Source organism: Onychomys torridus, chromosome X, assembly GCF_903995425.1.
Source record: "Onychomys torridus chromosome X, mOncTor1.1, whole genome shotgun sequence".
Taxonomy (NCBI): Eukaryota; Metazoa; Chordata; class Mammalia; order Rodentia; family Cricetidae; genus Onychomys; species Onychomys torridus.
The window spans coordinates 74,626,365-74,644,420 of NC_050466.1; the positions used below are offsets into that span (position 1 = coordinate 74,626,365).

Here is an 18,056-nt window from a genome sequence, read left to right on the forward strand (position 1 = left end):
ACTTCTTTAAGGTATTATTTTTTTATTTGTCAGAATACAAAATGGGAAGAAATCATTTTAAATTTGAAATAAATAAGCCATTAACCTGACAACTTATCTTGCTTAATTTCCAGTGATGCAGATAACACATCAACACTGGATTCTTACAGTATTATTTTGCAAATTTCGTTAACTACTCAAGACAATTGCTTTTGTATATTAATGAAATTACAGAATTTTAAGAAATGTTAGAACCAAAATATTGAATGTCATGCACATTTTTATTCCTGAACATTATATAGTTTGATTTTATCTATTTAGTGTTAGGAATCATTATTTTTAAAATATTATTCTTATATGCATATAAATACATACACATAAATCATAAAGAGACAGATTGGTCCAGATAAATTATTTACTTTAATAATGCTTAAGATATTAAAGATCAAAGATTGTTGTGTCCAAACATTCATGGAAATATACATTATTAGTATAACTCTAGTCCTAATAATTTGTTTGTTTGTTTGTTTTGTTTGATTGTTTGTTTGTGTGTTTTGTTTTCGAGACAGGGTTTCTCTGTGTAGCTTCGGAGCCTGTCTTGGATCTCACTCTGTAGCCTAGGCTGGCTTCACAGAGATCTGTCTGGCTCTGCCTCTCCAGTGCTGGGATTAAAGGCATGCGCCACCACCGCCAGGTCCTAATTCTTAAACTATGGAATGCTTCCTCCAGAGGAAGTTACTATAATGATGTAATAGAGTTAATGGTATTCTCTATATTAAATGGTACTTCACTTTCAGTTTCCAAATGTAGCTTTCTTGTGTTAATTTACAGCCTGAAGACAATCACATTAAAGAAACCTGTAACTAAAAGTAGAAATTATTAGTTTATATACTAAAAGAACATTTCAAATATTTCATGCCCTGAGTATTAGAGTATAGTATTTAAGGTGATACCTAATATGCCCAGAATTGTAATTAAATTGAACAGAATAATATGGTTTAAACAAGGATTCCTGTCACATATGTTAATTAAGTCACTACGACTTTTTACATTTAGCTTTATAGCTTAAATGTTTCATGTGCATGAACTAATTTGCTTGAGTACAGCACACTTTTGTCGGATGGGCAAGTTGGTAGGGACTGTAGCTGTTCTGACTCATCTTGTTGATAAACAACCACATCACTCACTGCCCTGAAATGCTAGCTTCCTAAAACAGCAAACATTTCCTATTTTCTTATTCCTTTTTTAGTTCTGGGCAATTTCATTTACATTTCCTTTCTTTCTGCATGACACTAAGGGTACTGCTCTACACGGAGTTCACATCCTGTAAATTGACAGCTGCATTTTCGTAAATTAACTTTATACTTTAAGAGGGAAAGTCCCTGTGCTTATGTAAATATTTTTGTGTTTGAAAGGAGATCATAAGAGCTATTGTTCTTGAGGGCAGTTGCTGGCATAAACAAATATGCATAGAAATATATATTTTCCTACATCTCTGGCATTAGAAACAGAATAAAATGTCATATGTTATAACATTTGTATATCTTATTCACTAGAAGTGGAAAGTAGTATAAATTTTTTCCAAAAGTGGCACAGGAGTGGTTTAAAAGAATGGTCACAGAACCCTCCAGAGTTTTGCATCTGCATTTATCATCACTACTGAATTCATTTAGATTGCATGTTATGCTACTCTATTGGCTGCTAAATGTTCTGATAATGGCCCTCAGTTAAAGTACAACAAAATAGAAACTTGTTAGGAAGTGCAAGTTTCATTCTAGCTATTATTCTAATGAAAAGGACACTGAAAAGCCTTTTTTCATTATTTTATCCAGGCGTCATAGTTGATGATGAATATACTTAATAGGGAATACTTCACTTGAGGTGTCAATTTTGAAGTACTTGCATGGAATGTGATGCATAATTACAACTATTCTAGCAGTCTGTTATGCACTGTACACAAGTAATAAAATTAATGGATGCTCTTCAAGTAATGATCCATTTCCTCTGGGTGCAATATATTTATTCATAGCCTATTTCAGGGGTTGTTTAGAATATGAGATGTGAATGGATTATGATCCATTATCCCTGAGAATCTAATGTGCTGATCCAAAATGGTTTCCCTAAGTATTGTTCATAATGCCTGGTGAGTCAGTGTTTGTATTCTTAAATAGCTAACAAAAAATTAGAAAACCAGATGCTCAGATGATTAATATGTAAGCTCTGCAAATACTTACAATTATAGGCTGTCATAAAACTTTAACTTTTCAGTTGAGCAAAGGAATCAATCCTATTAATTGTGTACTCAAACAATGTGGTAAAAATTCTCATAGACAAATGCTTTCTTGACAAATAGATACTATTTTCCAGACATATATTAAAGTGTCTACTAATATCACCCCCAAGATGGAAAATATATGTTCAATTAATTCAAGAACTTTAATGCCATCTCTAACATTGTTTTCTATCATCTGTGCAAGCATTTTCAAGGAGACAAGATGTATTACAATTATTTTGTATGATATTTTTAAACCTTCGATCTATTGCTGTTTTAATGTTTGTCTTCATAAGAAGCAAACTATTGATTTGGTGTTGGATGAGTTCACAGCTACAGTAATTCTATACACTGAGAACTATATCATAAAGTACCAGTAATAACATATTTCTCATAGGGCTTTTTAATTTAGAAGGATAAGTTATACTAAGTTTCAACATCAAACATATTCACTTATAAAATATTTACAGACAAATTATCTACAAGGCTATGCTTATCTGTGCTTCTCTGTTTTAAATTTTGAGTGCTGTTGTCCTTCTCCTCAATTTTCAGTTATGATAAATGGATGACTATTATAACCTAAACCAAAATTAACGTATCATTTGTCATTGATGAATCTTACAACACATTCAAATCTTTGTATAGACCATATTTTATGTAAAATGAATTTTTTAAAATTCAGCAATGGTTTTCATAAATATTTTATTTAATTCATTAAAGAACTCTCTCCTATTTTCTTAATGTGAGAAATGAGGTTTTCTTATTTCCTCTATGTTCTTTACCATATCTCCTATATTAACATGCTTATATTTATTAGTTGTTTAAGATTTGTAAGATGTGGAGAAATTCATCTATGTGAGCCCCTCAACTCTCAATCAGTTGATCTTATTATTATACTCCTAGAATGGGAAAGAAACATGATACTTGATGAGAGTACTAACTGAACCCAGTTCAATTGTGTTTTGTGGGGCAAGTTTGAACTGAAATATATCTAAATTCAGAGTTTTGATTATACATATATATGTGTATATATACATGTGTATGTATATATACATATATATATTTCAATATTGTCATTTATCATAACTTGGTAGTTACTATATTTTAATTTCACATATTCAGTTATAAAACTCACTATACAATGAAATATTATAGATTTCACAGTGTTATAGATTTATAAAAAATTTTGCTTCTCACATTCATTTTAATTCCATTTAGAGAAATAAATACGTAACAGCTTGTCCAATTTGCTTCACATCATAGCATTGAGAGCCATGACCAACATGACATATAAAACCATATCACTTGTATTTTAACAGATGCCACAAAATATTTTATTACTCCTTGGGGGTTTGCTTTATCATTTAGCAAAGTTAAGATACATCAGCCATCATGAAAATTATTATATGTTCTCCAGTTTCTAAGATTTTTTACAAAGTTGATCTTTCTCAGAATCAGAGAGGCATTTAAATCTCTCTGTGTTTTCTACTCATCTAATCAAATGTAAAACAATCAAGTTTAGTGTATCAAACTACTTTTAACTTACTTTAATATTTCTCATTTAACACTTAATATCTGATTTATTGTGATTTTTCAAGTCATGACCTTGCTTATTCTAAGTTCTTATTAAAATAAAACATTTGGTAACAGTATTTCTCTGAGATATCTGATCATTTTGATTATTGCATAATCTTGAGACATTACATAATTTAAACATTTTCTCCTGTGCATTTTAAAAATATGCCTTTTTATTTCTTAAATTCATTTAGATATTTGATTATAATTTTCTCAAAGTAAGTAATTGAAATTTTAAATACTTCGCTCTGATACTTTGTAACAATAAGCTTGTTACTACTACTGTTACATAGTGGCTACCCCCAAAACTAGGTTGCTGTAATTCTCAATTGTAGTTAGAGTTTTCCTGCCTGGCCCAGTCAGGACAAATCTCTCTTACCTGCCAGTCCCACAGTTTCTCAGACCCAACCAAGAAAGCACACAGAAACTTACTTTTAGAAACTGTATGGCCATGGCAGGCTTCTTGTTATCTGCTTCTTCTATGTTAAATTAACCCATTTCTGTTAGTCTATACTTTGCCACATGGCTTGTGGCTTACCAGTGTCTTTACATGTTGCTTTTCATGGTGGTGGCTGGCAGTCTCTCCCCAGTCTTCTACTTCCCAGAATTCTCTTCTCTCTTGTCCTGCCTATACTTCCTGCCTGACCACTGGCCAATCGGAACTTTATTTACACAGAGCGATATCCACAGCACTTCCCCCCCCCCCTTTTTTTAAGGAAGGTTTTAACTTTTACATAGTACAATTACATATAACAAAACAATTATCAAGCAAGAATTACAGTTACAATATTAAAGAAGATATCCTATCTATCTTATATTTGTGAGTCTAAGGTTTTATATCTAACTTATCTTTTATCATAACTGAGGAAATTATAACTATCTAGTCTTCAACTACATCAAAGACCTCAGAAGGATATAATATTATTACCTGAGAAACAGGAGAAGGATGCAAGCAACTTTCGGGAGTCTTGCAGGGTAGACAGAAACAGCTGGCAGCCTGAACAGTCACCTAAGGTTCCTTTGTAAAGTTGGGGCATTTGTCTTCAGCCCACAGGGCTAGAGTCTCTCAATCACTTCTCTCAGTGTCCTGTAGAATTTCTGGCAGTTTCCTCTGTGAAGCAGGAACCTGAAGGACCATTTTGTCAAGCAAAGTTCAGTGGTCACCTTTCTATGGGTCCTGCATGTCCAGTTCATCGAGCAGTCCAGGCAAGAACAGTTTCTTGCCCAAATGGCTATTTTTGCCAAGGTGAAGATAAACTCCATATGAAGTGTCTTCAATGCCCATCCTCCTCTCTGAAGTAAATCGGTGCTGCCAGGAGCAGACATGTCTCACTGTCCAGAAAGTCTAAATTTTAAAAGTATTTTAAATGCCATATTCTGTAGGTCTTTGAAGTATTTGAAGATTACCTATCTACTGAAATATGTCTATGTATATCTAGAAGACTTAACTAACATGGCCACAAGTATGATTATCATAGATGACTAATTATTAATCTATTTTTAATTATCCATTTCAATTTAAAATGAGCTATACAAACATAATACCTTAAACAAGATTAGAAATATACACACAGTATAACAAAATTAACTTTAAGTTTGTATCAATAGACTAAAATCTATACCAATGTAAAACATTTTAAACAAGTTGTTGCTCTTTAGAAGTAAGTTCCTTAATCTACCCTTTCATTCTATTATATCTGTATCATTTCCCCTTTTCTTCTTTAGAAAGAGATCTCATTTATAATCAAACTGCTTAAAATGAAAATATTGGTTTTCCTCTGTCCCACACCAGAGGGCTCTTCTGATCTGGGACACAAGAATCTCCTAACCTTTTTTTTAAGCAATATGTCTGGGTTTAGAGAAGGAGTGAGCCAATTCCATCTCCAAAGCCAGCTTGATAATTTTGGGAATGTGGGCATAGTTTCTCTTACTACTTCCTGCTGGAGGGGGGCGCTGTATCTTATGGGGACACAAAAAAAAATTTTAGGATTATGGAGTAGTCCATTAGGGTGAACCTCTGAGCCAGTTGCCTTGAAAGCATTCTGGATGTTGGATCATCTGGGCCATGGTGTCATCGGAGACCTTTCAGGTGGTCTTGGCTGATCAAACCTGATGTATCTTAATCTGGAACAAATCCACAGCCTCTGGCTTTCTGTGGAAACAAAAGCAGAGACTCTTTTCCAAGGCAACATATCCTTATATCCAAATTTTGAAGTCGTTACCTTTAAAATTTACATATTTATTTAACTCAACAGCTTTTATGATCAAATCTTTTTCAGTAGTTAGAAATCCCAAAGACAAGACAAACCAGATTCTCTGTGTAATATCCATCTTTGTAAGACTGAAACGCTGCTGTGGCTGCTGGCTCTGCCCACCTCAGCTTTCCAACATGGCGGTGGTACAGTTTACCACCAGCTCTGTGTCTGGAGCCATGTGTACCATCAACTATCAGAAGCAGTTCTATCAAAGCAGCGCATAGTCCAGAAACCTTTTTTTTTTTTTTTTTTTAAACTAGCAAAGGCTAAATCCACCATGCAGCAAAATAAAGTGTTGCTTATAGATTCCTCATTCCCTCCACACTGCAGGTCAGACGATCACGCCAGGAACTCGCCATAGTAGCTCAAACCGGCAGGGTGCCGCTAACTTGAGAGAGACAACTAGGAAGTTTTTTTTTTTAGCTCTGTTTTAGAATCTTTTTTCTCAGGTTTTAGGTGGAAATTCTTGCCAACACGCTGGGTGCCATTTGTAGTTAGAGTTTTCCTGCCTGGCCCAGTCAGGACAAATCTCTCTTACCCGCCAGTCCCACAGTCGCTCAGACCCAACCAAGAAAGCACACAAAAAATTATACTGTTTTCAAACTGTATGGCTGTGGCAGGCTTCTTGTTATCTACTTTTTCTATCTTAAATTAACCCATTTCTGTTTATCTATACTTTGCCACATGGCTTGTGGCTTACCAGTGTCTTTACATGTTGCTTCTCATGGTGGCGGCTGGCGGTGTCTCTCCAGCCTTCTACTTCCCAGGATTCTCTTCTCTCTTGTCCCGCCTATACTTCCTGCCTGGCCACTGGCCAATCAGAACTTTATTTACACAGAGCGATATCCACAGCACTCAATCATAAAACTAATAAGTAGCATATCACTTCACCCTTACATATCTTAATATGATTGACAGTCCCTTTAACTATTCAGGGAATTAGAAGATGATTTGGTCACAGGAAACCATGAGTTTCTTGTGTAGCTAGGTATAGGGAGCCATGTTTTTATTGCTTTTTATATTTTATTACTCATTATTTCTATTTTAAAATATTCTAGCAAATAGGGGAAGGGATTTTTGCTACAGATATTTAGAAACGCTGTTTTGTTCTGATAGCATTGTGGTATTGTAAAACTTTAAAATTCCTAAGGTTGGATTCATGTTTGAAATGAATATCTTGTTTGCTAGAATAGTATGATTTTAAAAAATAAAATCTCGAAGAACTTATTAGACAAAAGTAAAAGAAATGAAGTAATAAAAATGCTGAAATCCATGGTTTTCCCATAGTTTAGTTTCTCCAAAGTTTATTCTTTAAAAAGGACAAAAGAGTATGTACAAGCTTGACCTACTACAGGCTTTATGTTTATGTTTGCCTGATTGTGTGTGTGTATGTATGTGTGTGTGTGTGTGAGTGTGTGTGTGTGTATGTGTGTGTATCACATTAGAAGAACTTAGATTTTTTTAAGTCTTATTCTAATTTAAATGAACATACACAAAAATTAATTCTCTTGCACAACTTGGTCTTCTACTAAATTATTTTGTTCCTCATATACTTGAAGGTACTTGAGCTCTTGCTGTTAGGAACTGCTGTGTATAAATGCTGAAATATGAAATCTCCAGGTATTTAGTGTTTCAAAATAATTGGCAGTGCCAACATTATTATTTTCAAAAATACATCATATCATATTTAATCAATTTTTCTTTGTATGATACAATTTAGTAAGGAGGTTGCATCTAAACTAGTGTATCTGTAAATTTTTTTGTGTGTGAACTAACTTTGTAGTGCTATGAGTAATTTAGTCAGTGATATATTATGATGTTGTTACACTCCATTGCTCTGTAAGGTAGCACACACTTGAACTAGCTTGGTCATATGTCATATTGTCAGATAATTAAGATATCATCTAAGAAAAGACAAACTTATTTTCTAATATATAGTGGTTATTACAGAGAAGTAAATTTGTCCTGGTGCTTCCATTGGAAAGCTCTAGATAAACTTTAACACTAGTAAATTAAAATCTTTTCAGATAACTATTGTTTTTCCAAATGCTTTTTGATTTACACCATGAATCAGTGGATATTCTGAATATTTGGGGGGGAATTATAGCTTAAAAAGAGAATGATTGATTTGAGGTGTGTTTTCTTTTATAAAAAGCATACACACAATACTCTGATTAATTCCCAAACCTGTTTTTATTATTTTAGTACATGTGTGTGATTTGATAATTTTCACCTCTACCAAATTCCAATTTCTAATTAGATATTCCCTTTGCATCTTTATCAGTAATTCAATGAATCTTGTTGGAATTATTCTATGGTGAACATTTTTATAATAGAAACACATTGCTTTTCATATTGCCTCTTTTAGACTGTGGCTTCATGGGATATATATTTTATTTTTCTTTCTAGAGGGTGTTAATGCTGAAAGTATCATACAAGCCTCAGAACAACTGAAGAGCCGGTGGGCAGAATTCTGCCAATTGCTGAGTGAGAGAGTTAACTGGCTAGAGTACCAAAACAACATCATTACTTTTTATAATCAGCTACAGCATTTGGAGCAGATGATAACTACTGCTGAAAACTGGTTGAAAACCCAACCCACCACCACATCAGAGCCAATAGCAGTTAAAAGCCAGTTGAAAATTTGTAAGGTAAGACTTTCTTCCTTCCATTTGGAGCATGATCAATAGGCATTTTTGGCAAATTGTAAGAAAGCCATAGAAAACATTTTAATAATGAGATTTGCAACTTCCAAGGATTTAGCTGAGTATAGTAAAGATCAAAATAAAAAGAAAGAACTTTAAATAAGTACTGTATTGATATTGTAATTCTGGAATTGATTTATGTAATTTATATGTGGCTAATTGATTTTGTCAGTTTGCAGAGGACTGAAACAGGAAATATATAAACCACATTTCTTATAAGTGAATGGCCAGTACACTTAAATTCTTTTCAAATGTAAAATTAGGCACATGATGAAAAAATTTTAGCAATACAAAAAGCTAGAAACGCCTCAACAATAAAGCCTTATGGTATAAAAATGGGATAAAAAGAAATCTATAAAATTAAAGACATATATAAGACTGGATATTTTGAGTAGTATTTCTTCACAAAGCAATATTTTACTAAAGTACTTGCTCTATAGATAAAACCCAAAGAAAGACAAGGTCAAGCCAAGCTATTCCCTCTTCTAAGACAGAATCAGTGTAGAAATTGTGAATACACAGGAGAGAGTCAGAACCCTATAATTAAGGGAGTCTTAAGAGTGAGTCCAAGGCACCTGCATGGAAATAGAGCAAGAAAAATAAACAAGCAATTTTATCATTTTCTCTGCCTGAAGAATCTGGACAGAGGTCCCCACTGACTAGACTTAATTAGGAGGCAAAGAATAAGGAGGTGTGATCTGTAAATTCTCCTGGGTCATGAGAAGAGAATAAACAAACAACTAATGGTCCAAGTAAAAGATTAAAAGAGCTCATCTTCAAGTAATGGAAATTAAAAATTAATAATAATGAAAAGAACTTGACCTTTTCCAATACTTACTATAAGCTTCACACTATTCCTGGGAAACAAGAGATTGATTAGAGGCTAGGTAAAAAGATATCATGAACATACTTTTACTGATAGACTGTGATGTGTATATTTAGTATGAAGAGACATTAATCTGTATACTTTCAACAAGAATGTTTTAAATGAAGGGTGAGTGGATACAGACAGCTGACAGTCTTGGTCTGGAAAAAGAAACATTGAATTCAAATGATATTGGTAAATGTAAAGATGTTCTGAAACAAAAAAAGGGATTTGATATATTTTTCTTTAATATCTATAAATGTACTAGGAAGTGAACAAACTCAAATATAGTTTTACACAGCGAATTTGAAACAGAAAGGTTTTGCATTAATGGGCAAACACACAAACTTTAGGATTTCTATGTTTATATATAATTTATATTTAGATACTTTAGCGTTTATCCTGTTTCCTATTTCTCCAAGAAACAGTTTACATGCAATATTTTCTGCAAAAAAATCTGATAAAGACAGTCTTGTAATCACTAGGAATGGAAAAGACTGGATGACTTTTTTTTTATTTGAAGTAAGCATACACAACATAGTGAGATCCTTCCTTAAACCACCAATGTAGAATTATGTCATCTTAACTGTATTCTTGAAATTTAGATGTAGAAACAGACACTGAGGATCTATGATCTATAATGTGACCAATAATGATAGTGTGTATATTAGCTAGCTTGCTGATAGAACAAATAGCACAGATTGCGTCATTTAATCAATATGAATATTTTCTCACTGTTCTGGAGGATTGAAATTGAAATGAGTATCTATCAATATTCATCTCTTGTAAGGACTATATTAGTGCTTTGTAGCTGGCTGCCTACTTACTCACTGGGTATGTCTATAACCTTTTCCAGTTTGTGTAAATGGACAGAATGGAAGAGTGAGAAAAAACATTTCCTTCATTTTGTAAAGCAACAAGCCCTATGAGACTAGGAATCTGCCTTGATAGCTTAATATCTGTAAACTTTAGTGCCTCCCCAAACCCCTTTTCTGAATATATTTTCATTGAGTGTTAAGGCTTCAGCATATATATTTTGAGAAACCACAATTAAATTCAAAGCACTAAGTTCTAGCAAAGAGAGAGGAATGTTCATTGACCCTGGTTTTATCATATATACCCAGAGTAGAGGAGATAAGAACTAGGCAAATGATTAAATAAAATAATGTAGAACTACCACAGAAATAAATGTTTTATACAGTATTGGAGAACATCTAAAAGTAAAACATGACATGTACAGAAACTGACAGGCAGCTTCTTTCATAGAAGAGCATTTGCATTGGGTATTTGGGATTATTTAATGTTAAATAAAAGAATAGTATACTCAAAAACATGGAGAAATAAAGACCACAAATGTAAAAGAAGGGTATAATATATGAACACTAAACACAGTGTAGTGGGTGAGTGGAGTGAGTCAGATGCATAAAGGCAGAAATATTGGAATATAGAACAGGGACCTGAGAGTCATACCGCAATCTTAGTCTTAATATCAATCACAAATAGAAAACACAGACAGATGCATAAAATATTCTATCATTATGGAACTATTCAAAGTGAAAGTATCTCTACATTACACTCACAGACAAAGATCCTAATCCTGCTAGCACTATCTCATCATTCTATCTCAGCTCTTTGTCTTTCTAAATGATTTTATTAATTAGTTTATGTAAAATATTTATTGGTATAAGAATAATGTCATTCACTGACAAGCTAAGATTCTATTAGTGGCCTGGCATTGGTGTTTGGTAATTTACTTTTTTATTCATTTTATTTCTTTATTTCCCTTAGAAATTCTTAAATATAAGAATGCAAATTTAGCTCATGTTGCAATATGTTGTAGGTGAGAGAGCCTTTTCTGGTTTGTAAGAAATATGTTTATATTTTCTGAGATGGTGGAGGCTCTTATTTGGTGTTATATTATTTAAATGTACTTTTTTATTGTTCCTTCATATATTACATCCCAAACATAGTTTTCCCTCTCTCTGCTCTCACTAGTAAATGTACATATTTAAAGGGGAAACACATTCAGTGAAGAAATCTCATTCTGGGCGACAAAAAAACACCAAGTTCTTCCATAAAAACAATGACTTATTGTTAACAAGTTTTTGAAGCTGAGTAGTTCATTTCAAAATGATTGTTATATCTTCAGTCTTTAATTTCTGAATCAATTAGTTTGTCAGTAGCAAAGAGTCCTACTGTTAGAGCCATAGCCACATTTTTCTCAAACTTATATTTATGTATTTGAAATCAGAAGAAAAAAGTATTGCCCATTTATATTCTTGCCCTTAGGAGAGATTATCTCAATCAATTCTCATAATATAGGATTCTCCAAATAACCATATATACATCCTAAACCAACAATTTATTTTGCCATTTTAGTTTGATTTCCAGTAAGCTCAGATTTAAATTTAGTTCCTAATTGCTATAATTTTAAGTTTCCTCTCCATTTAATTGGCTCATGAACCCATTTTAAATTTTAATTATCATGATTTTGCATATTAAGTACTAAACAAACCCAAGTACTTTTTGAAAGGTAGCATAGATATGAATTATAAGTAAGCAACCATGGTAATAATGCACTGAAAAAGAATTTAAGAGTATTTGATTTGGTAAGTAATGTATTTATTAATATGTATATGTATATAAGTATATATGAAGTATAAACCAATTGTAACTTCACTTGAAATGAGACTAAAATATTTATATAGAAAACAATATGGTTGAAAAAATACAATGGGATTAAGTGTCATGTATAATTTTAAATATGCAATATTTAATCATGGAAAAAGAGAGGGTCAATGTTTTCCAAGCCCTAGAGACTATTAGCAGTTAACATTTGTTCTGGGTTATTCAGGGCTAGAGCCACTGATAATTTAATTGCTTTGGTAAATAATTTCCCACCCCCAACTCTGGCAGGATATTCAAATTAAACTCAATGGGTCATATACAAATGTAAGTCTTGAAGTAGGATGGGGACTTGTTAAGAAGAAGGATTCTAGCAGCCTAACAAAAGCATAAAAGATGTGATTGGTGGGGAGAAACTACTGAACAGTATTAAGAACTTGTATGAAACTGCCAAACAGTAAAAAACAATGCAAAACATCAAAACAAAGTGACAAAGGAATTTCATTAGTATATTTTGTTTGGATGTATTAGTCAAACTATTATTACAAAGTTTAATCAATATTTTAAATGATAGTTTAGTATATATATATATATATATATATATATATATATATATATATATATCTTCTGTCTTAAAAGGATGGGTAAAATGTAGACAATTATAGGTTTAACCATATGTATTTGCACATATATAAATGAAATATTGTATAGCACAGAATATACATTGTATAGAGATTTACAACTTCATATAGTATATTAACTACATGCAATCTATTTTAAACATGTGAATTGAAAGAAGTATTACTCACTGAATGGCCTTAGAATTTAAATAAAGACAATTTTGAAATAAAAAAGCAATAAGGATGAACACCTTTATTTGATTTAATTTAGTGAAATTGTAAGTTGTTTTTATTTCTATAACATTGCAAACATGCACATTCATGTGCTTTAATGTTCTAAGTAATCATATTCTGAAATCACGTTACATCATACATGATGATTCAAAATGAACAAGAGCTGTGGTATTCTCAAATTGATGACGTGTAATAGAATATTTGACAAGGGGATTAACCTGGTCTCATATTAAAGGCTGTAAACAACTTTCTTTGTGACAATATAGTATATAAAAATTCACATATTTGTAATATTCCGAATTATGATTCAGGATGAAGTCAACAGGCTATCAGCTCTTCAGCCTCAAATTGAGCAGTTAAAAATCCAGAGCATATCCCTGAAAGAAAAGGGACAGGGGCCAATGTTCCTTGATGCAGACTTCATGGCCTTTACAAATCATTTTAACTACATCTTTGCTGGTGTGCAGGCCAGAGAGAAGGAGCTACAGACAAGTAAGTAAAAATACATTTAAAAGCTAACTTGAAATTTTTGAAATTGCTTATTTGTGGGTAAAATATTAAATACTAAAAAAGATTAAACAAAACCAGGAATAACCACTATCAATGGAAGAATCCTCTTTCCATTAACAAATGTCAAAATACTGATGTTGGACAAGACAATGTATCTTTTCTTACTGGAATATTCTAAGACCTTTGATTAAGAGCAAATAAAAGTTTTGTATGGCTGTAGTTTCTCCATGCTGGATTATAAATTCCAGACTCAGGAGTTTTGAAGACTTTCACAAGGTTCTTATTGTATGGGTGTAAATATTTGTGCAGGTGTCTTCTGAGGCTGTCAGATCATCTGAGAACTATACGCTTTGGGGAACTGAATTGCAAGATAGGACAAATTATTCTTTGAGCCATGTTTTATTTTTGGAACTCAGTATTTACATAAATCCTCTTTTTGTAGATAAAAGTGGAAGAAATATACAAATTTGTATCCTGTGGCTAACAATTTTTCAATATGTCTCTTTATAAATTATTTCTGGACAATATTAGTATATAGTATTTCCTTGAAATGTCTGTTCATTAATTTTAAGAAAATTTCCTTAGAAAGGTAACTTTATGACTAGTCTTAAACAATTCTAAATGAGTTTTTAATCTATCACACACATGCATTTATATGTTCTTGTGCTCAAAGAAAGTATTATAATGAATGCTTAGGATTTAAGGATATTTGTTTACTTTTAGTGAAATTTTAATTTTTTGAAACATTTTCTTAGTAAATATTAAAAATTATTATTTAAAATATTTCTACAATATTATGATATGACTAAAGCTTTACTATATCCATTTTGATTAAATTAAATTAGGTTTAGAATGTATATTTCCTTTTCTTCTACTTTTTAAAATAGTTTTTCTTTTATGGAATCAGTCAGTACAACTTTAAAATGATATCAGCTCCCTCTAGTGGATTACACTATACCTGCTGCTGAGCTTCCAAACTCCCAAATGAAAAAGATCTTTTTAATACTCTAATTTCTCATTCATTTTAGCATCACTGTATTTTTTTATGATGAAACACTTAAACTTTAATTAAAATCAAATAATTTTAGTGGATATTCTTTAGCTTAACTTCTTCACTGGTAAGTTATTTTAATTCTTGTATGCCTATTAGGCACAATCTTCGATTTAAAGGATTCTGTTTTCCTATGTTATTCTAATGTAAATATTTAATATTCATTTTATTTACATATTTATCAATGTAGCCATATATTCATCAGTGTGCCCATGAACATTATTTATGAAACTTCCCAAACTTGTCTTCCCATACCTGGTTCCCAATCTCGTGTGACCACTTGGGGTCGGTGGTAAAGAGTAGGTGGACAGCTGTCAACAGGAATGGACATGGGCTAGAAGAAAGGCTAGAAGGGGCAGAGGGAGAGCATTTTTCCCATCCTACTATTTTAATAACAGGATTTCTCCTATTTTTACCTACTGTTTTGGAAAACTTTCATTGTTTCACAACTATTGAATCAAGGTGACTGTGGCCTGCCTCATAAAATGGATTTGGCAATATTCCTTTTGTTTCTATTTTGTGGATTAATTTGAAGAGTATTGGTATTAGCTCTTCTTTGAAAGTCTGGTATACTTCTGTTCTGATACTATCTGGCCTTATGCTTATTATTATTAATATTATTATTATTATTATTATTATTATTTCGGTTGGGAGACTTACAATGACTGATTCTATTTCAATGTGAGTTATATGTCTATTTAAATTGTTTATCAGATGCTGATTTAACTTTTTTCTCCTTTTTTTGTTTATTATATTTGTGTTTTAATTTTACACATCAGCCATGGGTTTCTCTGTCCTCCCGCCCCTGCCCCCACCTTCCCCCCAGCCCCTCACCTCCATTCCCATGTCCTCCAGGGCCAAGACTCCCCTGCGGATTCAATTCAATCTGGTGGATTCAGTACAGGCAGGTCCAGTCCCCTCCTTCCAAGCTGAGCAAAGTGTCCCTGTGTAAGCCTAGGGATGCAAGGGTGGTTCAATATATGAAAGTTCGTCAATGTAATATACTATATAAACAAACTCAAAGAAAAAAACCACATGATCATCTCACTAGACAATGAAAAGGCATTTGACAAAATCCAACACCCCTTCATGATAAACGTCTTGGAGCGATCAGGAATACAGGGAACATACCTAAACTTAATAAAGGCAATTTACAGCAAGCCAACAGCCAACATCAAATTAAATGGAGAGAAACTCAAAGCAACACCACTAAAATCAGGAACAAGACAAGGCTGTCCCCTCTCCCCATACTTATTCAATATAGTACTTGAAGTTCTAGCCAGAGCTATAAGACAACATAAGGAGATTAAGAGGATACAAATTGATTTAACTTTTATAGGTGGTATCTATCAAGAAATTTGTCCATTTCTTTAAGATTTTCCAATTTTTAGGCGTACAGGTGTTAAAACTATGACAATGATTCTCTGGATCATTTCTCAGTGACTGTTGTAGTGTCCCCCTTTCTGTTTCTGGTGTGTTAATTTGCGTATTTGTCTATCCTGTTGATTTTCTCAAACAACCAACTCTTCGTTATCTTAATTTTTTGTATATTTTTCTTGTTCACGTTGTTTCTGTTTTATTGATGTCAGCCCTGAGGTTAATTATTTCCTCCTGTCTATTCCTCCTAGGTGAATTTGCTTCTTTTTGCTCTAAAGCTTTCTTTCGGGGGGGGGGGGGAAGCTGAGTGAACTTTATTGCTGGTATTCAAGAGAGTAGGGTTCCTTAAGCCCCTCCTGTTGTTCTGGGGGTCTAGAATGGAAACTATGAGGGAGATACTCAGTGTCTGGGGCTGAGACAGAACAGGAACTGCTCAGCAGCTGAGGGTCTCTTTCTTGCTCTTTTTGCCAGGGTAGGTGGTCCAAGGCAGACTTCTTACTCCTTGGAGGTGTTAGTATTTAAGCGGCACTAGGAACACGTCCCAAACATGACAAGACCACAGAAGAGTTTTATTAAAGAGGATAGAGGTGACAGGCCTGTGTGAAACACACGTGGGTGAGGAGATAAGGGGGGGAAAGAGAGACTCATGCAAGATGGCACCAGCTTTTTAAAGGTTGGGCTGCACATGTTACAGGAACTCCTGTGGGTACTCCATGCATGCACGTAGATTACATGGCTGCGCGTGCGTGTACGCTTTATGCAACCATGTAAAGCCACAGAGTCCTGGTCCTGCAAGATGTCTGACCTGGAGATGGCTATTCTGAACCGGAAATAGTTAGGTGGTCTGCCGGGCAAGCCCAACCGTGTGGAAATGTAATCTCTATCAGAAGGCCATGAGTTCTACCACCCTCTTGCTATAGCAGTATTCATTGTCATACCCAGAAATGAGCTTCACAAACTTGTCATTGAGAGCAATGCCAGCCCCAGCATCAAAGATGGAAGAATAGGGGTCACTGTTAAAGTCACAGGAGACAACCTGGTACTCAGTGTAGCCCAGGATGCCCTTTAGCAGGCCCTGGGATGCCTGCTTCACCACCTTCTTGTTGTCATCACACTTGGCAGGTTTCTGCAGATGGCATGTCAGATCCACAACAGACACATTTGGGTAGGAATATGGAAGGCCATGCCTGTGACCTTCGTGTTTAGCTCTGGGATGACCTTGCCCACAGCCTTGACAGCACCAATGGATGCAGGGAGGATGTTGTGGGAACCCCACAGCCATCATGCCACAGCTTCCCAGATGAAGAGCCATACACAGTCTTCTGGGTGGCAGTGATGGCATAGACTGTGGTCATGAGTCCTTCCACATTGCCAAAGTTGTCATGGATGCCCTTGGCCAGGGGGGCTAAGCCGTTGGTGTTATAGGAAGCATTGCTGACAATCACCATCGTGTCTCAGGAACAAGGCTGGCACTGCATGAAAAGATGCAGCTGGCCAGGCAGTTGTGGCACACTCCTTTAATCCCAGCACTCGGGAGGCAGAGCCAGGCAGATCTCTGTGAGCTTGAGGCCAGCCTGGGCTACCAAGTGAGTTCCAGGAAAGACGCAAAGCTACACAGAGAAACCCTGACTCAAAAAACAAACAAAAACAAAAACAAAAAAAAGAAAAAAGAAAAGATGCAGCTGTCTCTGAAATAGGGAAGAGCAGAGAATTCTAGAGCTTTCAAGTGTGTTATTGAGCCACTAGTGTGAAATTTCTCCAAATACTTTATGAAGACACAATGCCATGAAATTTCTTCTTAGCACTGCTTTCATTGTATCCCACAAATTTAGTATGTTGTACACTTGTTTTTATTGAACTCTTTAATTTCTTTATTGCTGCCCTGATACAGTAGTCAATCAATAGAGAGTTGTTCAGTTCCCATGAGTTTGTAAGCTTTTTGTTGTTTCTCTTGTTGAAATCCAGCTTTGATCTATGGTGCTCTAATA

At 34.0% G+C, this 18,056-nt stretch overlaps 1 protein-coding gene across 4 annotated transcripts in view; it reads left to right on the forward strand.

The window, feature by feature from the left end:
• The window catches only part of Dmd (dystrophin), a 1,920,150-nt gene that overhangs the window by 565,292 nt on the left and 1,336,802 nt on the right, over positions 1 to 18,056 (forward strand). For all 4 annotated transcript variants that reach the window (XM_036174407.1, XM_036174408.1, XM_036174405.1 and 1 more), the window contains 2 exons: positions 8,491 to 8,732; positions 13,442 to 13,622. In XM_036174407.1, coding sequence (XP_036030300.1) covers positions 8,491 to 8,732; positions 13,442 to 13,622 — 423 coding nt within the window. The remainder of the gene's footprint in view (positions 1 to 8,490; positions 8,733 to 13,441; positions 13,623 to 18,056) is intronic.